General features: G+C 43.6%; 1 protein-coding gene across 1 annotated transcript; it reads right to left on the bottom strand.

Annotated features, from left to right (window-relative positions):
• Positions 1-7,972: 7,972 nt before the first annotated feature.
• On the bottom strand, positions 7,973-24,587 carry vsig10l (V-set and immunoglobulin domain containing 10 like). Its single transcript, XM_063198764.1, has 12 exons — positions 24,332-24,587; positions 23,685-24,014; positions 23,246-23,518; positions 19,206-19,478; positions 18,037-18,286; positions 17,522-17,796; positions 16,058-16,150; positions 14,605-14,835; positions 12,746-12,862; positions 12,188-12,228; positions 12,019-12,096; positions 7,973-8,570 (listed from the first exon to the last, which is right to left on the bottom strand). Exons 1-12 carry the CDS (start codon positions 24,399-24,401, stop codon positions 8,493-8,495), a joined length of 2,109 nt encoding a protein of 702 aa, XP_063054834.1. The 5' UTR covers positions 24,402-24,587; the 3' UTR covers positions 7,973-8,492.
• Positions 24,588-25,790: the final 1,203 nt, after the last annotated feature.

Below are 25,790 nucleotides of genomic sequence, written 5' to 3'. Positions count from 1 at the left end.
AATTGAGTTTCCCAAACAGCATTGTTTGACCTGCCTCCCTTGGTTTGCTACCAGTTGATTGGTTCCTGACAAAGTCGGTGGAGTTCCCTATTTTTCGAGAGATCAGAAACTATATTTACATTTCTGACTAGAAAGAATACCGAAGGTGTTGCGTCACTAGGAGGGCATGGCCTGACTAGGTCCTCATTACATTTAATGTATTGGGCCTGTGGCCCTTTCGGATGACTTTGTCCTTTGTAGGGCCAAAGCTGTCAGCAGCCGAATGCGCATGTGTGCGTGTGTGTGTGTGTGTGTGTGTGTGTAACTGTGAGGTGAGTGGGGGTGGAGGTTTTGGCGTAGTGATAGGGCAGTGCACGGGCCCTTGTGTGTGTGCGTGTGTGTGTGTGTGTGTGTGTGTGTGTGTGTGTGTGTGTGTGTGTGTGTGTGTGTATTTTTGTGTGTGTGTGTGTGTGTGTGTGTGTGTGTGTGTGTGTGTGTGTGTGTGTGTGTATTTTTGTGTGTGTGTGTGTGTGTGTGTGTGTGTGTGTGTTAGTGGCCAGTGCTCAGGCCCTCTTTTGGGTGTTGTTCAGTGTGGAGTTCTGGAACTGTGGATGTGCAGAGAGTTGCAGTAAAGTACTGTGGTGCCGCTGCGGTGTCAATGCAACATGCTGAAGCACACACTTTCATTCAGGCTGCACCGCCACCAGCCCCCAGCAGGGCCGGATTAACGCACAGGCTAGATATGTCTGAAGCCTAGGGGCCCCTACCCTACCCCCCCCCCCCCCCCCCCAATTCCCAATTGGCCAAAAGTCAAAAAATGCATAATTAGTGTATGACAAGATGTGATCATTGTGAAAATTCATTTTCAAATCGTGTCTCCTCTCCAGAATTGGCAGGCATGTTATCCTAAATTCCTAGCTCGCAATTACATGTAATGTCTATGTCATTTTGTGGCAGGAATTGCTTTCTGGAGGGCCCCACAGCAACCTGTAGCCTAGGGGCCTCAGGTCATCTTAATCCGGCTCTAGGCCCCAGGGCACCAGCCCTGCTAACAGACTAACAGGGAAGCCTTCCGTCAGTGGCGGTTCTAGACCAAAATTGTCAGGGGGGCCAAGGTTGGGCCAATGTGTTTTTCGCAGACTCACACACTCACACCCACCCACCCCCACATATTCTCACACATATTCTCACACATATTCTCACTCACACATATTCACACTCACACACTCACACACACACACACACACACACACACACACACACACACACACACACACACACACACACACACACACACACACACACACACACACACACACACACACACACACACACACACACACACACACACAATTTCACAGGGGCTACTACAAATACACATTACTAGAATACTTGGCACAGGGAAAATTTGAGGTTGAGTTGAGTCACTCTCCTCTTTCTCAGTATGTCGTCCAATCTGACAAAGGATCTTTCATATTTACTGTGCACAATTCTTCTGAGTGATACCGAGTTATTATCATGAAAGGTCACCAAAAGGGCCTTTTAAAACAGCTGATGAACCAATGAAAACAGTTTAAAAGGTTAAACACACACACACACACACACACACACACACACACACACACACACACACACACACACACACACACACACACACACACACACACACACACACACACACACAACACACACACACACACACACACACACACACACACACACACACACACACACACACACACACACACACACACACACACACACACACACACACACACACACACAGGCCTGCAAAGGCTATTTGATGTATGTGGGTGCAATAAAAAAAAACTGTGGTAAAAAAAGATGTGCAGCGTGGCTTGAAAACGATGCATGCACATATACACACACACAGTTTGTCTTAACAACTAAAACACAACAAGGCATTAGATGTGTGTGTGTGTGTGTGTGTGTTTGTGTGTGTGTATTGGTCACACTTTTAGAGATGTGCACGAGGTGATACACTAAAGGACAGAATGCATGCCACTACCTACACCTCCCCTCCCTCCCCCTCCACCCCACCCCCAACGCACACAAACACACGCATGCATGCACACACACTCACATTTCGTCTTAACAACTAAAACACTGCGAGCCACAGATGTGCGTGTCTTCTGGTCTGTTGTAACACCCCTCAGGGCAGCTGATTTGACAGCTAGGCCTGTTCAGTTCAGTGCTTCAAGGAAATGTTTATTTGTGTGAATCTTTTTATTATTATTATTTATTATTCATCATAGGCTTGTATTGCATGTAAGACCTAATAAACAACATTGTGAAGTTTGCATATTTGTAACCAGAATTTTTAAAGAAGAATAAAATGTGTAAAGCAGATCATGCTTTTGTTTTTTTTTGGTCTACCAATATTCTCTGCTGAATACAAAGGAACCTTACAGCCACAAAGCATCTAAAAATATATATCACACACGCACACCTGACCTGACCCGACTTTGCACCTCTGTTGTCATGAGGCAGTTTGGTGTTTAATCTACGATCCCCCAGACTGATACAGAAGTAAAAAAAAAACAAAAACAAAAAAAACAGAAAGTTCAGCACTGTCCTCAGGACGCCTTCCTGAGAAGCTACTGACACCTGCTTTGAGTTAGTTTCCGCTTATCACTCTAATGGCACGAAATGCTCTGCTACTTCCTGCTGTTTACCTTTGTTCTATATTCAATAATAATAATAATAATAATAATAATAATAATAATAATAATAATAATAATAATAATAATAACAGTTGATGAACAATGAACAAGTCTTAGTGGTGAAGCAAAACTATATATTTATTTTTGCACAAACATGGGTTTATTTACACCATTGGGATAAAAAAAAAATAAAAACACAACACAGTAAACTTGAATATAAAACCTCACAGAGTTACAATAAAATCCTCCACCACTACAGGAGAGAGTGTGTTGTGGTAATAGTACCTGTTGCTCAGCCTCACATATCTCACCAGGGCTCTAAATTAGCACCGGCAAACTACAGGTCACGCATGCATGCACATACACACACACCTTTTGTCTTTACAGCTAAAACACAGCAAGGCATCAGATGTGTGTGTGTGTGTGTGTGTGTGTGTGTGTGTGTGTGTGTGTATTGGTCACGCTTGTAGAGATGTGCACGAGATGATACACTCAAGGACAGAATGCATGCCACTACCTACACCTCCCCTCCCTCCCACCCCACCCCACCCCACCCCCAACGCACACAAACACACGCATGCATGCACACACACTCACATTTCGTCTTAACAACTAAAACACTGCGAGCCACAGATGTGCGTGTCTTCTGGTCTGTTGTAACACCCCTCAGGGCAGCTGATTTGACAGCTAGGCCTGTTCAGTTCAGTGCTTCAAGGAAATGTTTATTTGTGTGAATCTTTTTATTATTCTTATTTATTATTCATCATATGCTTGTATTGCATGTAAGACCTAATAAACAACATTTTGAAGTTTGCATATATGTAAACAGAATTTTTTAAGAAGAATAAAATGTGTAAAGCAGATCATGCTTTTGATTTTTTTTGGTCTACCAATATCCTCTGCTGAATACAAAGGAACCTTACAGCCACAAAGCATCTAAAAATATTTATAAAAAACAAGGAGGGCAAAGGGGTCTATTGTCCCGGGCCCAGGGCATGGGGGGGGGGTCCACAACTGGGTCCTCATTACATTGTAGGCCTCATGGCTCATGGCATTGTATTGGGCTGGGGGGGGGACCTTTCAGATGACTGTCCTGGCCCCGGCCAAAGCCCTGAAAGTAAGCACTGAAGAGCCACACTGACAATAGGGCAGGGCCGGGCCGAGGCATAACCGATATGCGATGGCTTAGGGCCCCCACGCCACCTGGGGACCCCTGTGAGCAGCAAAGTTCAAGGAAGAAATTAACTCTCCACTATTTCCCCCATTATACGTATATCGGGGGACACCTCAATGACAGAGGGTACATCATCATCGTACATCATCGAGGGTACATCATCATCGTCATAGTTTCTTTTGAAGCAAAACTAAAAAAGATATTCCTTCATGATAAATGGCTTTTCATTTGAGAAATGTTGCTTAAAGAAGTGCAGTGCATGATTCGTACACAATCTACAGACAGCCTCCCTATGTGCAAGGAAAGACAACCTACTCATGCAAGTAAATGAAGCTTATGAAGCATCTGATGCTGAGTAGGTGGTGGTATGGGGGCCCCAGCGGAAATTTTGCTTAGGGCCCCATAAAAGCTTGGGTCGGCCCTGCAACAGGGGCACAGGACACACATACATGTGGGTGCTGCACTGAAACCACACGAGCAGAAAGCAGAACTGAGGATGTGGCAGCAGTATGGCAATGACTTCTCACTCTCACAGGAAATGAGGACCCCTCATCCCTCACCTAAACACACACACACACACACACACAGGCACACATGCGCGTGCACGCACACGCACACGCACACGCACACGCACACGCACACGCACACGCACACGCACACGCACACGCACACTCACACGCACACGCACACGCACACGCACACGCACACGCACACGCACATACACACATACTGACTGTGTTCAAGGCCTATGGAGAATAGAGAATGAACATTTTCCCAACATGAAGGCAAAAACAAAAACATTTTGCTCAACTAAGGTTCATGTTAGTGCATGTTAGTGCAGAAGACTATAAAGACACAGATAATGTATAGGCACATCATTGGCATGTCTGACTTTCCCAATGAAGGAGGATCAGAGGAGCAACGCAGACGTGGATGTTAAAATTGTTTACGATGTGTAAAATGTCGAAACATTAATCTTGCACCTTTATGAATATACTGTTTTTTTTCTATCACTCTCTAACTATGAAAAATCAAGAAATGGGACAGACGAGAAAAAAGCTCCAGTTTTGTCTGTCATTGTAAACATCTGTCAACTTGACCGTTCAGGACCCTCTGTGGGATTGAAATTAGTAAAAGGATGGACTAGGCCAGAACTGAATAGGAGTTGATATGTGGCAAATGGCATGCTTACTGAAACAGCACACTTTCCTCTCGAAATTGATCATGAGCAGGTGCGGTAGTGATAACTTAAAACACATATCGCTATATATAGATACCGTACTTGCAGAATTATGTCAACCTTCCACGAAATGGCGATTGCCCATACAGGAAATACAGTGGACGTGACACAGATACTCGTGAGAAAAAAAGTGTTTTATACCTTTACAAAGCAAGTTTGTTTCTTATGCAGTCTGAAAAGGGAAGTAGATTTTTCTTACAATTTAGGCTTCCACTGATACCTTTGTGATGCATGGGCTGAGTTCTGTGAGTTTTTGGAGAAGAAGAGACGGATATCAAAAGTGAAGCCTACTGTAAATGAATGAAGGAACACACACACACACACACACACACACACACACACACACACACACACACACACACACACACACACACACACACACACACACACACACACACACACACACACACACACACACACACACACACACACACACACACACACACACACACTACATGCAGTAGAGTACTGCCCCTGTGTTGAAAGTAAGTGTGGACACAGAATCATCAGTGGAATTTCATCTGGAAATGAAACTGGAGAATGAAAGTTTTCCCGGCAAGAAGGCAAAACATTTTTTTTTGCCCAAGGTTAATATTGGTTCAAATAAGAAGGCTATGAAGACACATATATTGTATAACATAGGCACATCATTGGCATGTCTGCCTATCCCAATGAAGGAGAATCACTGGAACAACTCAGATGTGGGTGTTTAAATTTTATTCATAAAATGCAAGATTCAATGTTTTGACATGGCGTCCATGTTGAAACGTTAATCTTGCACCTTTATTAAAATACACTACCGGTATTTCTTCTATCACTCTCTCTCTCTCTGTCACTATGAAAAGTAAAGAAATGGGAGAGGTGCGAGAACAGCTCCAGTTTAGCACATGGCTTCCTTCCGTCATTGTAAATAGTGGCCATAGTGTGGTGCAGGTGACAGCTGGAAACACCTTGTGCTTCACCGTGTTCTTGATCACAGGAAATGTGGTTGAAGCAACAAATGCAGACAACAGTGGTGCACTAACACACAGGATGGACCCTATTGGCTCTCCGCTTTTTTTGAACAAACGCCCCCCGGATCTGATTATAAGCCTCCCAACGGCCCCTTGACCTCATCATAAACCTGCCAACTCCCCCTTAGTAATAAAAACATAGAATAGACTAGTGCCCCCCAATGACAACTGAGCATCACCACTCATCTCAGCTGTATAGGCGTATTTCAACGCCCACCCCCCAAACGTCTCCTGGGATGCTGTAGAGAATTGTGTGAACCTCCCGTGACCACCACTTGCTCGCACAGGAAATGCGGTAGAAGTGACACACATCCACTAATGAAATAATAATGCACTCAGAGAGTGCAGACCTCCGCCAAGGAAGTTTTGATAGAAGATTTGACTATGTTACACACTTTTTTTCCCCTTCTGCCTTTCTGCCTTCTTTTTGTGGAGTTAGAAACTGGACTGTCAAAATTTGCCCTATCCCACGATGGTGAAGAATCTTTAAAAAGTTCCTAGGTCCAGATCGGATCATCACCAAAATTGAATTACTTGTTCCTTTGGTAATTTCCAACAACTCAACAACGTTTCACCCAAATCCGTTCATAACTTTTTGATTTATACTGCTGACGGACAAACAGACACACCATCGCAACCAAAAATATAACCTCTTTGGTGGAGGTAAAAAACACCAGTGAGGTTTTCATCATAACAATTTCCCCATTTAAGATTCCAGACTCTCATTGCGTGCTACTAAGGCACTTACAGTAGTTCTATACAATGTGGTATCAGCATCAGCACTGAATATGGCACACCGCCCATTTTGAATAGCTCCCTCTAGTGGTACTGATTGCCCTCACAGGCTTACCATGCTGAAAAAAACTGTATTACAAGGTATGACTGTCACTTTGTGTCCCCCATTACAATATTATAGTGCTACTCAAAGGCTTAAAGTTGCACTGTGTAGGATGTGGCCAGAGTAGGGATTGCAACTATGTTGAAACTCTGCTGCCCATTAAACAAATTTGATCTTTTCATGAATATTTACTAAATAATAAACTAATATTTACTAGTATGAACAAAGTGTAGTAAGTTTTGCAGGTAAAAAGGCCTGTTTCTGGAAGTTCAAAATAGCGGACATGAAGATCGCTCCACCTTTGTATGAAAAATGCAATTGTCCCAGTCACAATGAATACTTAGAATGTGATGGTGGTGGTAAGTATTTGTGGAAAAGGCAACATTTGTGAATGGGCAGCATGAATTCAGCAAAGAAACTGTACTAAATATTACACAGTACACCTTTAAAGAACTGTTTATAACATGTGACATTGTTACTGTGCGTCCTAATCAGGGCCGCTGACAGCTTTTGCCAGGCCTGGGACAAAATCATCTGAAAGGCCCGCTCGCTCACCCAATATACAATGTAATGAGGACTCAATTCAGGCCCCTGCGCACGCACGCACGCACGCAGGGCACGCACGCACACACACACACACACACACACACACACACACACACACACACACACACACACACACACACACACACACACACACACACACACACACACACACACACACACACACACACACCTGACCTGACCCGACTTTGCACCTCTGTTGTCATGAGGCAGTTTGGTGTTTCATCTACGATCCCCCAGACTGATACAGAAGTAAAAAAAAACAAAAAACAAAGTTCAGCACTGTCCTCAGGACGCCTTCCTGAGAAGCTACTGACACCTGCTTTGAGTTAGTTTCCGCTTATCACTCTAATGGCACGAAATGCTCTGTTACTTCCTGCTGTTTACCTTTGTCCTACATTCAATAATAATAATAATAATAATAATAATAATAATAATAATAATAATAATAAGAGTTGATGAACAATGAACAAGTCTTAGTGGTGAAGCAAAACTATATATTTATTTTTGCACAAATATGGGTTTATTTACACCATTGGGATTAAAACAAAATATAAAAACACAATACAGTAAACATGAATATAAAACCTCACAGAGTTACAATAAAATCCTCCACCACTACAGGAGAGAGTGTGTTGTGGTAATAGTACCTGTTGCTCAGCCTCACATATCTCACCAGGGCTCTAAATTAGCACCAGCAAACTAGCCAAATGCTGGTGAAAGTTCAATTTGGCTGGTAGAAAAGACCAACTTACTAGCCACTTTGTCCCATTAGTCAGTACAGTATGCGTTTGGCTAGTAAAAAACAGCTACTGCGTTTGGCTAGTAAAAAACAGCTACTGGCCATTTTGGCTGGTGATAATAATTTAGAGCCCTGGATCTCACTACAGTGGATTCACACATTTCTGCACAAAGCAACAACTTCAAATACAAAACACAAAGAATAAATACAGTAAAAGCTTGATCATAGAGTAAAACAAGGGAAAGCTGGTATGTACATCTATACAGTGGTGGCCATTCTGGCAGGAGGAGGGGCGACGGTTGATGGCAGTGTAACAGATCGCTCTATGGCAGGGGGCTAGACAAAATAGACAGGAAATGGAGAAGAGAAATGGTCACTCAGAGTTCAAATGCAGCCATGAATGATATACAGTACGTACATCAAAAGTAAAAACTCTGCACAGGCATTGTTAATATTCCTATTACAGTATTTCTCAATTGGTTTTGTACATTTCTCGAATCTCTCTCGCAATTTGCAAAACACAATATTCATTCTCAAAACAGCTTTAACAAATGGCAAAACACCGTGGATGACCTGCAAAACCAAGTCTCTTGCTCAAAACCCAAGTTTTTGTGTCAATGGACGTATCAGTGCCAGCAGAATGGTTAGTCATTGTGTCATAGTGTGGTCCGCGTATGGACAAGCTAGTCAAATCGATGTGTCATGTTGTCAATTGAATAGTACACTCTTGAGGATCTTTTCTGAAGCAAAATGTTGTTTAGATTGGATGGGAAATGTTGTAAATTCGACTTTATATTACATTGATCAGATACGATTGTCCTAGATATACATTTAGACTATGACTATTTATTGACAGGTTTTCTCATTGCAAAATAGGAAAAATAGCAAACTCTGGTTGAGGTGTCAAAATGCGCCCTCTACCATCCCTTTTTACTTGTCTTGCAAGCCCATGTGAAAAGAAATCTAGAACTGTAAAGCAAAAATAAATTTGAAACAATACACTGATACTGTATAAAGTGCACTTACTGTCTTGTGAAATTCTAGGGAAATATTGTAATTTTGCGTGGAGCGTAATTATAAAGGGCACATGAGGCATAGAGTAATATAATGCAGTACAGTGCCTATTGTTGTATTGCATGCCTGTTTTCTCTATCCCTTATATTGCCTTTGATTAGATAGAGTCAATATTTACCTGTGAGCAATTAACCAATTCAGATCACAGTTAGAGACAAAAATCCAATGGAAATGATTCAGTGCTTAACACATTATGACAGCCTGGTAAATCATTTTGCATGTCAAGACTTAAACTATGACCTAGGGCCTAAATGTTTTGGGGGGTGCGATAGTTTCATGCATTCAGTGACAAAGCTTTTTGAGTGATATGACAAAAGCAATTGATAATGTACGAAAAAGCTGAGAATTGTACACAACCATTGCATGGTGGACGAAAGCATTTGCTAAATGCTGAAAACTATGAAAAACGTATTTTACCATGTGCACAGGTAACGGCAGGAAGTCACAATTGAACAAGAAGTTTTGAGAATGATTATTCTGTTGTGAGAAATGTACAAAACCAATTGAGAAAAACTGTAATAAGGTCAGAAAAGACAGCTGGTCTTGCTTTAGTTATTTCAAAATTGTATCTACAAAGTACGTAAAACCATAAGTTTTGATTTGCGCCAGTGTCTTTCAGCCCTCGTACAATCACGCTGTAATAGTTTAATAGTTTAACTGTGGGATTCATTTTCAATGGCCTGTTTTTGTTCTCAGGGTGATAGAATTGATAATATGCGTCATCCTTTTGTTTTTTGCCATTAGCTCATTAGCACACTGAGAAGTTTGATATTGAGTTTCTGAGAGTGCTTGTTGGAAAAGTGCTGCTGTGTTTTCTTCCCCGTAGCAGAAGGCAGTCATGGGTAAGTGGTTACAGACATCTAAGGACACACAGAAGTGATCAGAAAAGCCACAGTCCTTGACAATAGTTTTAACTTCAACACCTATTGTAATGACATGGTCTAAGATATGCCCTTTTTCGTGGGTGACTTTTTCAATATGTGTTGGGTTAGGACTGGGCGATATGGAAAAAAAACTATATCACAATATGGATTACTTTGTATCACGATAACGATATATATCACGATATAGCACAATTACATACGTTTTCAGTTATTCTCTTAATTTGCTCTTTATTTTTTCATGTCGCAAAACAACCTTTCTTTAAAATGGATATTTGTATTGTTATTTTTACAGTTACATGAACTTATAGTGTGTATTGTGACAACATGAAATGTAATTAAATGATATTCAATTGTATACAACTGATAAAATTACTATCACGATATAAACGATACAGGAGAAAGGTCCCGATATACACTTTTATATCACGATAACGATATATATCGTCATATTGCCCAGCCCTATGTTGGGTTGAAGGGGTCAATGAGGGAGAGAAATTCTTTAGCATGGGCACTCTCTAAGTTGCTGGGCAATAAAACACAAAACTTCGAGTGCCTTCCAGTTCTCTTTATGCCCTACACTCTCCAAGTTGCAACATGCAAATTAAAATCTGTTATTATTACATCGCCTTGATCGACACATCTATGGACAATTTCTATAATGTATTTATTTATTTGTGCATTGCTTTGGTTAACATTTTTAATCCTTTCTGCACGTTGTGGCGTTTTACCAGTCATTTCACTACACGTTGTAATCTAGGTTATAGCCTTTTATGTGACAAATAAACTATTCTACTCTATAGGTACTGTACATTATCAGCCTAAGCACAGCAATTCGCTGAGCTCATCGAGGAAGAGTTGAAGAAAGACTTGGTGGTATATAAACAGTCAATAATACTTGTAGTACATCAGAAGAACATTTTAAAATTGCACTTGAGTATTCAAATGATATAAAATTGCCAAGTATGGTCTGTTTGCACTGGAGTGATGCCTTACATACAGCATAATGGCTATATAATATAGTGTCCATGATGGGCGGCACTTAGAAAGTCGAATTGAGTAGGCACTGCTTCAATCAGGGTGACCATGCCGCTCACATGGTCAAGTCAAGTCTCAGTCATTAGCATAACATCAAGTTTGTTCGTACAAACTGTATAAAAACAGTGATGGCAGGCCCTGCCGTGGCCAAATGGTTGGGCACTCGTCCGCCATGCGGCTGACCCGGGTTCGATTTCCGGCCCGGGTCCTTTGCCGGCCCTTCCCCGTCTCTCTCTCCCCACTCGCTTCCTGTCACTACCGTCACTGTCCTATCATAAATAAGGTCAAAAAGACCAAATAAATAAATTAATTAATAATAATAATAAATAAATTAAAAATCAGTGATGGCAAAAGACTTGTTTGAGAGTGATCGAACATTCTGCAGGGCTAGTTTCAGTGAAAGTAGATTGTGTCTGAGTAGGCTAATCATGTTTAGGGGACAGAAAGGTCGGACTGACTGACTCGCCATCGTTTCAAACAGTTTGGTTTGACCGTAATTGTTGCAGTATTGTGCCTTTCCACATTAGGGTTGCCAACCGTCCCTTGAAATACAGAATCGTCCCAAATTTAGAGACAAAAGTTCCGTTTTGAGCTTAAAAGAAATAAAAAATTTCCCCAGACCCTCCGCCTCAATGAAGTGTCCCTTATTTTATACCTTGACAGCAACCCTATTCCACACTCAAAAAGTGATTCCTCCACAAATAATGAATACTCCGTCAATTATGATATACTTTAGTAAAATCATTATGAGGTGATTAACAGCAAGAGTTAAGTGATGGGTTCAGTAGTACCTGGTGGTTGCTGTAGTCTGGTGGCATCTTCAACCCGCCTGTTAAAAGCTGGTGTGGTGTACTCAGGGTTGTAACAGCCTAGAAATGTAAGAGGTGAAACAAAAGTTAGAGGTAGAGAGGTAGGGGGATTAAATGAAATAGATAAAACAAAATTAGATTCCACTAATACCTTCTCAACTGCCCTGGAAACAGGATATCTGGCTTGTTTGTCTGGAACATCAGAGAGAAAATATAAAATATAACCGTTTCATTTTTAGAGTGAAATGTAATGCGAGTAAAAATCTATTGATGAATTTCCCATTTCTGTGCCATTGTGATTTATGCATCTTGACGTAGCAGGCTATATTGAAAGCTATCTTGATTGTAAAATCATAGAAAATTTAATTGTCATTGTAAACAGACATTTTAAGCCTCTCTACATGGTGCACAAGTTCATAAAAAGAAATGTAGTGAAACAAGCATAGCATTAGCTTTAATATTTATTGAATTATCAGTATTCAGTTTCAGTAGTAGTAGTAGTAGTAGTAGTAGCAGTAGCGCTTTATTATATTTAAACAGTGAGATGTTGTTTGGAGGTCACCCACAGATGCCCTCAAAGTAAAGACAAGTTAAACAGTGAACTAGTTTAAAAATAAAAATATAGAAAATATGAAGACATAAAATATGAAATATACAATCAACTCATTGCGAGTGTTGTGTAGTGTAGTGTAGTGTAGTGAGGGCCTACTTTTCCTCTTGTGGTAGAGGACACAAGGGAAGACGAGGCAGAGGAGGAGCAGCACCAGGAGACTACAGGGGATACCTGCTGCAATGCCAGCGATGGCCGGACCACTCAGACCCCCACCTACACACACACACACACACACACACAGTGAGGCCACAGGGAATACCAGCTTCTTTGCCAGCGATGACTGGACCCCTCAGACCCCCACCTACACACACTTAGACGAGGCAGAGGAGGAGCAGCACGAGTAGACTACAGGGGATACCTGCTGCTATGCCAGCGATGGCCGGACCACTCAGACCCACACACAGTCAGACTACAGGGAACACCTGCTGCAATGCCAGCAACGGCTGGACCATTCAAACCCCCACCTACACACAGTCATACTACAGGGGACACCAGCTGCTATGCCAGCACATACGCACACACTCAGTCAGACTACAGGGAATACCATCCGCAATGCCAGGACCACTCAGATCCCCCCCCCATACACACACAAATTGTAAGACCCAGCCACAATACCAGCTGGATCGCCCAGATCCACAAGTGTCAATTAATCTTGCAGCCACTAGCATCTGCCCTGAGCCGTGAATGGGAGTTTGATTTATTTATTTATTTTTTAAACATGTGTACGCAATTAGTGAATTAGCACATGCAGACAGATTACAGGTATGGTGAGATAATTTATTCTCCCATGCCAGTATGTCTGCCTCTGCATGTCACTATGGTTAGGGCAGGAAGTAATTCACCACACAGATTATGACACTACAATAGCCTGCTGACGATTAGTACATTTTCAGACCATTTACAAAGATAGAGCGTTTAAAACGCCTGTTTCTGTCAAGTCTTTGTTTGACCACTTCCCATCGATCTGTTATATCAGCCGTTTTCTCATCATTTCATTTCGTGAAAATCGGCCTATCTGAAACATCTGATTTGGCGCTTGCTCAAAGCATTCATACAGTACTTTGTGGTTCAATCCATCTCTACTGCTTTTGTGAAATAAGATTTCACCAAAGCCCATAGGAATTAGGGTTCAGTACAAATGCTTAGCTTGCCAACTGCTCCATATGGTGAAGGGGAACAAAATAGGCCAACATTTTCAGGGCTTCCCGTGCATTTTCTCAAAGGGCTCTGGGAAGATGTAACACACATCGAAACAGTCACTAGTCACATGCACAGACTATTGCAGATTATTCTCAATATTCAGTTTAAGACAAGTTGCAGAATATCTTGTTTACATGTGTGAAACAGCGGAATATTCCTGAAACAGGGCCACATTCAGAATGAATAGAGTTAATATATGACCCATGCGCAAACCTAATACGTACTGCCACCGTTCTGTTCAAAATATTCCTTGCCTATAACCGCAGTCATGGGGTGCATCCCAATATGTGACCTTGCCTCCTCCACTTGCCTCCTCCACTTGCTTCTCGTCATGATGACATCACTTACAACAGCATTATATTTCAATATCTTGCAAAAGCTCAATTGAAAAGTCTTTTTCTCATTTGCAATTGGGATGGTGAATGAAAAACAGTCCCTCAAAAGTTGTTGTGGCGAGGCTGACAGCTGGGAAACTTTATCGTTTTCTCCACGAAGGAGGGGCCAGGAGGCGGGACGAGGAGACAAGCACAAGCGGAGGAGGCAAGAACACATATTGGGATGCACCCATGGTCATGCACAAAAATTAAGAATACATCTGAGCTGCAGTGACTTCTTTTCGCTTCCTGTATTGCCCTGATCCTGTTCCAGTTGCACCGGATTGCCCACAGAAACTCTACTTTCTTCTGAAATACACTGTAGGACTTTTACTCAGGTCTTTTGACATATTGTAGTAAAAAGGAACATAATTTGATGACCTGGTCCAATGGGCATCTGCACAGATGGCTCCCCATCCCTTCTTCCTGCTTTGGGGACGACCCGGAAGTAGTATCTGGTCATGGGGTCGAGGCCAGAGACGTCGGCACTCCTCGCTTCACCGGGCCTCACCATGATGGTGCGGTACTCGTTCTTCGCTCGCTGGCTGAGGCTCGCCGTCCTATTGGTGGAGGGCGTAGACAGATCTGGGCCCTTCATCTGGATGTCAAAGCCTGGAGGGAGAGGGAGAGAGGGAGAGGGAGAGAGGGAGAGAGAGAGACAGACAGACAGACAGACAGACAGACATGTCTTTATTGAACACTACTGTATTTACCAAACAGATCTCTTCGACAACCCATTAGCAAAACCCACACATTGCTGTGTCTAGGCAGGCTGACTGCAGATAAATTATTGTTTTGTCCATGGCTACAAGCACAGGAAACGACGGGGGTGCTAGTTTGAGTTGGACCCATGTTTTTAGCAGAGGGGTAGGGACACTAAAAAAACCCACTGCCTGTCCCAAGAACAAAACAGGTCAACTTTTGGACTTGTACAAAGACTAGATGATGCATCATCTTTCCCCTAACTTTAGTTTCATTTCTGACAAAAATAGGAACAAAGAAAGTGAACAAAAGTTCCTTCTTTGTGCTTTTGCAACATGAGGTCTCACGCTTTCTCGGTTTCCAAACTATGCTGGTATGATCCTAGAAAAGCTGTAAGTCAGTACGCACGCACGCACACACACACACACAGAGTTGTAATCACCCCTCTAGCCCCCCCATCTCCCCCCCACACACACACACAAACACACACACGCACACACACACATTAACACCATCCGACAAAGGGCATGTTGCTTCATGCCCATATTCCCAGTCCAGAGGCGAGCACGCAGACACGCACACGCACACACGAACACATGCACGCACACATGTGTCCTAGCAACGGGTTTCAGTTCCACATGCGGAGGTCAGCACAACACAGCCCAGAGGGTCAGTCTCAGTGTCCATCCGACACAGTAATGTTTACACCCCTATTTCACCTGTTTTGGGATTTGGTTTTCTCTGCTAACCGGTTATACGTAGAACCAATGACTCAGTGACTCACTGTTTGTTTACTATACACATCAGCTTGGGAATATACACACCAGCAACAGAGCACGCACAGCACAGGAAAGCATTTCAACCGCCATCCTTAGAAGATACTCAACCGCCATTACTATTTCCATGTAAACTTGAATGATTAACAATTAAGATTCAGATTCATGAATGCCTAAAAGACTTTTTGGTGATGACTGGTTAACTATTTGACAAAAACATCAACTATAGTTCAATACAAAAAGTAGGTATATACTGTTGGCATGTCTGTATCTCTGATATTGTACATTCTGTACAGTGGATCATATGTTTCATACTTTGACTAACAACTTCCTGCAGTGCTCAATGTTTGCACTACCTGTGACTATGGATGTAGATGGCACCTCCCAGGTCAGTGTGATGTCTGTTTTCTCTTCATTGAGGAAGAAACCTGCATCTGAAATAGCTGGACCTTAGAGAGAGAGAGAGAGGGAGAGAGAGAGAGAGAGAGAGAGCGCAAGAGAGAGAGCGAGAGAGAGAGCGAGAGAGAGAGCGAGAGAGAGAGAGAGAGAGAGAGAATCAAATAATTGAAGCACCAATGGATTTAGTAAGTGACTGCTTCAGAATCGCCTCATACGTCCATAGCATGTAGAAATTAAGGCAGAAATTGAAGAGAAAGAAACTGTGGCTGAATCTCAAATGGTGCACTTGTGCACTTTAGTGTTCATGTTTCAGTGCGCATGCCGTATTAGTTACGCACTGAAACATAGTGCCCGAAGTGTACAAGTGCGCCATTTGAGATCCAGCCTGTGTGTTTCCTTATAATTCAGTGCAACGTAGGGTTTCTACGATTCTAGTTTTGTCAACGGGGTCCTTCACAGGTAGAATCTTAATTCTAAGTCATCTCCTCTAATTACCCAATAGAGTGGGCTCGGAGCATCGGAGTTGTGTTATCACAATGCATACAATTAGCCTGTCCACATTATGCAAACGAGGCATAGCCAACTGATTTTCTTTAGCAGAGCCTACACCTCCAGGAGGAAAATGCACAGCATGACCAGACCATGGGTAGCCAGGTCGCGCCCTCCTAGTGACCCAACACCTTCAGCGTTGCTTCTAGTCAGGCCAAGAGCAATACATTATTGTTTCTGAGCTCCGGAAAAATCGGGAACCCCTCTCACTTTGTCGGGAAGCATACGACCATTAACAAAGCAAGGGAGGCAGGTCGACCATGCCGTTTGGGAAATGTTAATTGTTATGCTCTTGGTCAGACCAAGTCTCGAAGAGATTTGAAAGTCGATGATAATCAGGCTAGACCATGGGTACAGTCCATTATCCTGCCTTCTGTCCTCGACCTGTACTTGTGGCCTTGCACTTCTCTGATGCCCCCCTCTATGGAGAAAACAATATAGTGTTTCTCTGCTCTCTGCCCTGCCACAACAACTTCTGGGGGACTTTTCAGTATTCAACATCTTGACTGCACATAAGAAAATGACCTTTTAATTGCGCTTTTGCGAGTTACTGAATTAAACGTCTTGTCATTAATGACGTACCCACGAAGCCACAAGCACGAGGGAGAACGGGAGTTAGGATTATGGACAGAACCTAATCTGTCTGACGGGCTTGTGTAGTGCAGGGTTTACAAGGCTAAGGAGTGTCACCCTGTCAAAAGCCTCCTACCAGTTCAAAATGATACTTCTGTAGTTGGTAACAGGTGCATAGTATATAATCCCAGTGAGGTTGTCAAGTGTGAAAAAGAAGCTTGGACGACCCAATTGATGAATTAATAGTTTGTTGGTGGAATGGACAGTGTGCAGGATTTCTTTACACAAAAGCCTCCTACCCTGCAGCCTGGTGGACCTGGTGTGTCTGCCTAAGGGGTTGGTGGCCGTGCACTCGTAGCTGTGCAGACCAGCGATGCTGACATTGAAGTTGCTGATGCGGAGCTGCGTGGTGTTGTCACTGATCTCGTAGCCAATCAGAGCGGCCACGTCCTCTCCCGACCTGGCCCAGGTCATCGTGGGGGGAGGAGAGGCGTCGGCGAGACATTCGATGATCACCACCAACTTGCCCTCTCCGTCCACCGTGGAGTACACGGACGAAAGGAAGTCAGCTGGTCTGCCTTCATAAAAAAGAATCAGAGAGAAGGACATTTCCTTAAAAAAAAAAAAAAGTTAGAGCTGCAAAGTGAATGGAAAGAGGAACACCGAGGATAAAAACAACTGAAACCTATGTTTAAAATTTCTAACGTCATCAAACATGCTGTCCATGATTTTGGGAAGGGCTATTTTTAAGTCTGGATGAAGAAGTTACAACTGAAAAAAAAGAGATAGATGATGACAATAATAGGGAAGGAACTTGCTTGCAGTGATGTTGCATCGTTTTTGGTGAACGGGGTGATGGGCGAGGCATGAAACCTCCCATCCGTCCAGCTCCTGGGGGTCATCCACGGTCAGGTTGAGGTCCCCAATGCCCGTCATGCTGCCGTTCAGTGCTGGGAAAGTCATTTGTGCCTCTGGAGTGCCCCCTGGCCACAGACAACGGTACTGCAAGGCAGAGCTGTCATCCGCTGCATGGACAGAACATACAGGGCTGCCCACGGGGCTCTCTGCAGAGGCAATGTAGGCAGTAAATTGAAAACCATCGTGGAACTGCTCTCAGATTGTGTGTGTGTGTGTGTGTGTGTGTGTGTGTTTGAATATCACTGTAGAACCATTAAGATTGCCTCTGTGTTTGTGTGTGTGTGTTTTGAATATCATTGTAGAACCATCAAGATCACCTGTGTGTGTGTGTGTGTGTGTGTGTGTGTGTCTGACAGCTTTGGCTGGATGCAGGATAAAGTCTTCCAAAAGGCCCCCTCCACTCAATATATACAATGTAAATGGGAACCCAATACCCCCCTCCTACCTGAGCCCGGGGCAACTAACCCCTTTGTCGTCGTCCCCCCCCTCCCCCTCTTTCTTTCTTTGTATGTGTGAGTGTGTGTGTGATATGCATTTATTATGTGCATTTATATTTCTGTGAAGCACATAGAGTTGCACCTGTGTATGAAATGCGCTATACAAATAAACTTGCCTTGTGTGTGCACGCGCATGTGTTGTGAAACAACCCCCTTGCACTAAATGCATGCTGCAATAATGATACAGCCCATTTCCTCCTCAGTGAAGAGGAAGAGTTTTGCCAGCTGGTGGATGCCACTTGATGCAGCCTGAAATTACCCATCAGACATCACACCAACACATTGCTCTCACGGCGAGTGCCACATATGCCATTCCAATGCTCGCTTTTTAAGTGAACACCACTGAAGCCTTAGATACTGTAATTTCACACAGCACAGTTGCTGAAACAGCTGTGCTTTCCCAACCCCCCTCCCTCGCCTCGCCATCACACACACCATGTGCAGTAAACTAACATACTGGTACATGAATTTACATTCTTTCTCTGGCACGCACACACTCACACACAGACATACACCTCCCATCCAATCACCCTCGAATACCACAAAAAGAGAGACACACCCTACCCACCATAGACTGTGATATTAACGCTCGTGTTGCTCTCTACTCCGGTTCTGTCGTTCCTCAGCGTACAGGTGTAAGTCCCCGTCTGATTAGTCTGGGCGTGGGGGACGTGTAGCTCCCCGCCAGGAGGCCCGGCGCTGGGGACGAGGTGGCCATCGAAGGCCCAGGAGACGGAGGGCAAGGGCTCCCCCGGCGCCCCGCAGGAGAGCCAGAGAGACTCCCCCACAACAAAGAAGTCCTTTGTGGGCCTCACTTGCAGCGCGGGCCGGTCTGGTCCATCTGAGACGGGAGAGATGGGAGAGACGGGAGAGGAGGAAACCAGAGATGCAGAGCAGAGTGAGGGTGTCAGAAGAGAGACTGGCTGGCGGACTTGCTTACTTTATTAGAAGGCTGCCCAGTGAGTATATCATTGTATAGGAGGAGAATCACAGATTTCTGTGTGCTGGGGAAGTGTGTGTGTGTGTGTGTGTGTGCACGTGTGCGAGTGCGCACACGTGTGTCTGTCTGTCTGCAGGAGAGGTGTGTGTGTGTGTGTGTGTATGTGTGTTAGACATACTCTAAACTTCACTGGTAGGTACAAGAGGTATGCATGTTTAAGTGGAGACTGACAGACTGTGTGCGAGTGTGTGTCAAAAATTTCATAGGGAGGTACGGGAGGCGCTCAAAGCAACAAAGTTGAATTGCATCACCGCCTCTTTTCTGACTGTGTAAATGAGTCATAACTCACAAAGGAGAACAGAACACCAAACACAGACACTACTGCTGTGTGGGCTCCATTAACTACCTGCCAGAGCTGAGTCAAACTAATGTAGTAACAAGAAAAAGAATCGTGAATCACAAGTGAGACTTTAGAGGCGTTAATCATACAAGTGAGAGCAGAAAATTGTGAATCACATGATGAGCGAGTCAAAGGTATGTGAACACACAGCAATTCCACATCCAGTGGTGTAGTCTACGTAGAACGCAGGTATACACAGTATACCCACCTCAAAATGTCAGGGATTTCATACCCACCTAAAATTGATTGATCCATTATTTAAAATAGCACAAATATATACAGTTTGCCCACCACAAAAAAGTAGACTACACCACTGTCTACATCTGCAACAGACACTAGTCATCATTGTAAGACGTTGCAGAACCCCTAGCCAGGGAAATCCCATGCTGCTTTGCAAAATTGTTCTGCTCTGAAAGACACTGGCTGCGTCTAAAAAAATCACGCACTTGTGCACTTCGGGCACTGTTTTTCAGTGCCTAGGGTGCTCACGCTGAAAATTTCAGTTGAGCCAGTGCACTGAAAGTGCCAGGATGATCCCCTAACAATGGTGGAAAAATGCAGTGCTTGAATCAGTGATGGTACAAGAAGGAGATAAGTCAGGCTCGTTGTTTTCCGGTATCCCGTTGACGTCAGGTGAACGCCCCTTTAGGAGACCATCCGAGTTTGAGAGTGAATTACGCCTCTAGAGTGCATTTGTGGGATTGAATCCTTGGATGACAGTTCAGATTTCGGATGTCAAAATGCAAATTGACGTGTGTCCTCCTCGACACTTCCACCTTGAAATAAAACAAAGGGGTGAAATAGGTTTGTGTTGTGTGTCTTATTCATTGCACATCATCCAAAGACGGAACACAGGTGTGTTTCACATAGGCTACTATTTAATTATGCCATCGTATATTTTTGGGTAGCAGCAACTGTGTAGATGAGGTAATTAGCAATATTACATAACATTGGTTGCTCTTTCTATCGTAATTTGGCGATAACGTCCAGCATGTTCACAATGTAGGCTAGCTTCAGCGCAATTCACCGACAAAAGGCTCCCAATTCCGCGCACTTTTCAGGTCACGGTATTTCCGTTACTGTTTATTATTCCTTTATAGGCCTAGGCCTACTGTTGTGCTGATTTCGCTCACACTTGCAGTCCTGGCTTTACTGCTGCAGGAACTGTGATTAGTTTGGTCGTTGCGGTGGAAACGGTTGAATAATTTTAGTCCTAAAGTTAAATAGGGAAGCGGCCAGGGCGAGTTTGAAGCCAGAATGTCGTCGTGAAATTAAAGTTTCATCTCTTTCCAGCTGCCGTTACGACACCCTTCATTACAATGCTGTCTATGGCCGTTTGACTCGGTTTTAAATGTCATCACCGTTTCAAATTGTAGGCCTAGGTTATAGCCTTGACATCTCTTTAGTAGGCTATTTCATACGGTGTCCTATGTAAAGTGTTACAGACTTCTCGCGAATAGGCCTATTTCCTCACTGCCTAGCCAAAAAAGGGGACAACTAATGTGGCTTCACTGACAACTGCAACAGTTACTGCAAGGATCTACCTGCCTGGAGTTGCATAAACCAAAATTCGAAAAGTGCATTAAACACCGCACACTGTGTAGGCCTAGGCCCTACTGTTCTCCCCCCCTCTTCAAAGCATGCGTTTCGCCCGGTGCGTCTTCAGGTTCCCAAAGACGCACTGGGATAAGAGCTAATCTGAAGACGCACTGCGAAACGCGTTGCTCGCTCAGGGGAAAAAATACAAAAGTATCCAGTGTGCGATGTTTAATGAACTTTTCTTATTGATCAAGTTTTTCTGCCTTGCACCTGGAAGGGTTGTGCACAATACAAGGACTTCCATGCACAAATAAATAAATACTAGGCCTATATATATATATATATATGACAGGATATTACAATAAATGTACAATGAAAACAACGTGAATGTCAACTGGGATTACTATAGGGCAGACAGTTACCATGAGCGACGCGTCCCATCCCATCCGTCTCCGCCACGCCTCTTCACAGACTACGAATCCCACCTCAGCCCTTTGGATGGCGGTAATACGCAACCCTTGTCAGCTGCCACCAAACGCAACAGTAAGAGAAGAAGAAGGGGGGACAACGCCCCCTTAGGAGACCCAAACTTGAGCACATCCATTTACATTGTGTGGGCGGAGTTCAGGGTATCTCCTTCTTGTACCATCACTGCTTGAATGATGGGACACTGCACGCACTAAACGGCGGCCATGTTGACGATGACACGGAGGAAATGTGGCATTCAGTTCAGTAGAAGAGTTTGGTCAACAGTCTCCTAATTCTGTAAGTAATGTTGATGGGACACCAACCTTTTCATGCCAACCAAAGTATTGTATGTGTGATTGTTGTCCTTTGGGGTGAAGGAAATGGAAATACAAGCACCAGACGCTGTGCATTGGAAACAGTAGCCAAATGATATTTTGGCGAGCTAATGCCATGCTCAGCCGTCACTTCCAGCAAGGGCACAGTGCTAACATTTTTCCACGACACTATGCACTAACGACCTCAGTGCACTGTGCACTGACTGTCAGTGCACTGACAAAAGTGCGTCATTTGAGACATAGCCACTGACTTCTCACACTTGTCTTCTGGGCCTTAATCCTCTCCTGAAGATGCTACTCTTGACATGGCCAATTATCCTAAAGAGGTACGTACATGGGCAGCCATGGCTCAATGGTTAGAGCTCTGGGATTTAGATCAGAGGGTTGCAGGTCCAATTCCCACCCTTACCAGCACCTTCATCCATGGCTCAAGTGCCCTTGAGCAAGGCACCAAACCCCACATTGCTCCAGGGACTGTAACCAATACCCTGTTCCTAAATAACTGTAAGTCGCTTTGGATTTTTTTTTTAAAGAAAAAGCATCAGCTCGGTGCATTGGAAAGGTGCATGTATATTGACATCTACCCTGAGTAGGCTTGTATGAAGTTCCGAATTGACTGAATTTCAATTCAAAATAATGCCATAATACGAACACTAGGTGGTGCCATTACCTTGAATTTCTTTGAATTTAATCTACACCACCCATTGAAAGTACATAGAACACCACCACCTAGTGTTGGTATTATGGCATTACTTTGAATTGAAACTCTTTCCATTCGGAATTTTGTACAAGCCTGACCTGGAGGCCAGGATTTACCCGAAAACAGTGACTTGGGCAATTATTTTGGTAAGGTGACATGTAAACACATACTTGGGCATGGGCAGAAATCAGAATATTTCACGCACTTCCTGAAGACGATTACTTACACAACACTGTAACGTTTGTGGTGGTGGTCCCATAGCTGAAGGGATTCCTGAGGGTGACGTTGTACTGGCCCGTGTCCTCTCGACTAGGGCGGACAATGGAAAGGTTCTTCCCACTGATGTGGTAGCGAGAGCCGTGCTGTAGTTCTGTTCCGTTGAAGAACCACTGCACGTTCTCCGCCTGTCCTTTATCGGTGGCGTAGTACAGAGTGAATGGGTCGCTGCCTTCAACTGGGTTCTCTGATGCTGTGTGTAATATGGTGCCCTCAATTTTGTCTGGACACACACACACACACACACACACGATATGGCCCAAAGAGATAAAAGCTTGATTTCAAGTGTGAGAAAATGTCATGCTTCACTAATTATTACACATTTGACTAGGTTGCACTGTATCGTAGAATTCACAAGTACATTCATTAATTAATCAGTTTGTGCTCACCATACACTGTGAGGGTGAAGTTGGCTTTGCCCTCCACTGCCCCCACCTGCCACACTTTGATTTCATACGTTCCACTGTGCTCCAGTGCCACATTGGTGAAGGAGAGAGAACCATCTTTCTCCACCATTAGAACACCTTGATAGGGGCCATCTATAATGGGAGGTGCGGTGCTGTTGATGTCCCAGGTCGCAATGGACTGAAGACCCTTAAACCATGCCACCTTTGGTGTGGTCACCCCAGAGTAGCTGATGCTTAGGGTCACATTGCTACCCACCAGGGGTTTGACCACTCTGTCTCCCACAGGCTGGACTATGGTCCCGCACAGTACACCTATAACCAGAGAGAGAGAGCGAGAGAGAGCGAGAGAGAGAGAGAGAGAGAGAGAGAGAGAGAGAGAGAGAGAGAGAGAGAGAGAGAGAGAGAGAGAGAGAGAGAGAGAGAGAGAGAGAGAGAGAGATTTGTATTTTATGTATAATCCTCCATTTAGTGTTGTTCTAGAACTGAATAGTGCAATACAAAGTGCATAGGGTAGCCTGGTGGTGCATGGAAATACGTCACTACTGAAAAAAGGCCAAATTGAAATAGTTCCCAATTATTTGCTTTACAAACAGAAAAACACATGTGAACCTGTTTTGAAGCAGTCTTACCTCTAATGGTAGAAATCAGAAGTAGTCCCAAACACGCTTGGTGAAAGTCGACGCTGAAAACGACAGCCATTCCCAAATCTATAAACCTATTAACGAAAGAAATCCGTCGAGTTTGGGTGTAGTTAAAGTCCAGATGAAACGGTTGTGGCTGCCTCTTCGTCCTTGGGAAGTCTGCTGGAGCTAAGGCATAGTATTACAACAACCACTCCTCTGTTGATGGTTGCCGACTCCTGATTTAGATGGGCACAGACAGGTAGCTCAGCGTACAGGTGGAACTCACCTGTAGAAGTCACTTTTAAATGCGCACGTGCAGGCTCGCGGCTCATTAAGTGCGCTATAGCTTGCCTCTCCAGTGTCATTTTTATCCTTAGAAAAAGATCAATGTTGACTCTTTAGATTTTTGTTCATTTGTTTTTTGATCCGTTGTCTGAATTCTATTGATTTGTTGTATTTGATAGCGCGCGCTTGCCAACGGCACATAAAATAAACATATATAGGTGTGTAAAACACCTTTATGTTTATTTTAACTGTGCCGTTGGCAAGCGTTTAGCAACACTGTAAACATTTATTCTCATTCAACTACTAGGCTATTTTCCTACATGCCCCATTTAATGATCTGCTTCCTTGGACATGGAAAATGCCCCATGTAAAATTCAGGCCAAAGGCAGTAGCTCTCCTTACCGCGCTACTTAAGGTAGCAAATAATGTGATTACAAGTGCGTTTTATTTCTAATCATCGACTTCATTAACAGACACAAAAGGAATCCTCCATAGTAGGCCTAAAGCCTTCCAGACAAACACAGCAGTCTGACGAGGACATAATTAAAATGGGGGTATTTAAAACACACACGGTAGCCATATCACTGGTTATTAATCTCCATTTAACATTCTTTGCCATAAATGAAGCTCATCAACAGGGAACTAAACACTGTCGGATTAGCTGGAGTCCTCATTTCAGAAATAACATGGGCATAGCCTACATGTAGAAGTGAGTACACACAGCAGTCACAGTGGGATAACTCAACCTCTAGGAGGCTGTGAATTGAATAAAATTAGGCCTACAGTAGGCCTTCTCTTTACAGCTTTGAAGCCAATAAGCTTCCAGAAATCTGATTTCCAAATCCCAGGACCATACTACACAACACAAAACACACACACACTAAATGTAAACTTTAACAATATTACCCTTTGGCTTCTATGCTGAATGGCACACATACAGTATAATAAAAGCAAAGACAACACAAGAAATAAAGGAATAAAGGCAGTCTCTGTCCCTGGGCTGTGTGCTGTGTAGGCTACCTTACCTGAAATGTTACCCCAGGGGACGGTCTAAGGAATGTGCACTGTAATGTAATGGCCTTCACTTGGCTCATATTGACAGGCACAACAATTCATATGACAAAGGCAGATTTGAGAGGCTTATATGGTAGGGATCTTTTGAAATTTCCATCAGCCTGAA

The sequence above is a fragment of the Engraulis encrasicolus genome, chromosome 5 (genome assembly GCF_034702125.1).
Source record: "Engraulis encrasicolus isolate BLACKSEA-1 chromosome 5, IST_EnEncr_1.0, whole genome shotgun sequence".
Classification (NCBI taxonomy): domain Eukaryota; kingdom Metazoa; phylum Chordata; class Actinopteri; order Clupeiformes; family Engraulidae; genus Engraulis; species Engraulis encrasicolus.
Note: the sequence above shows the minus strand (reverse complement) of the source record. Positions and strands in the feature narration are given on the sequence as shown.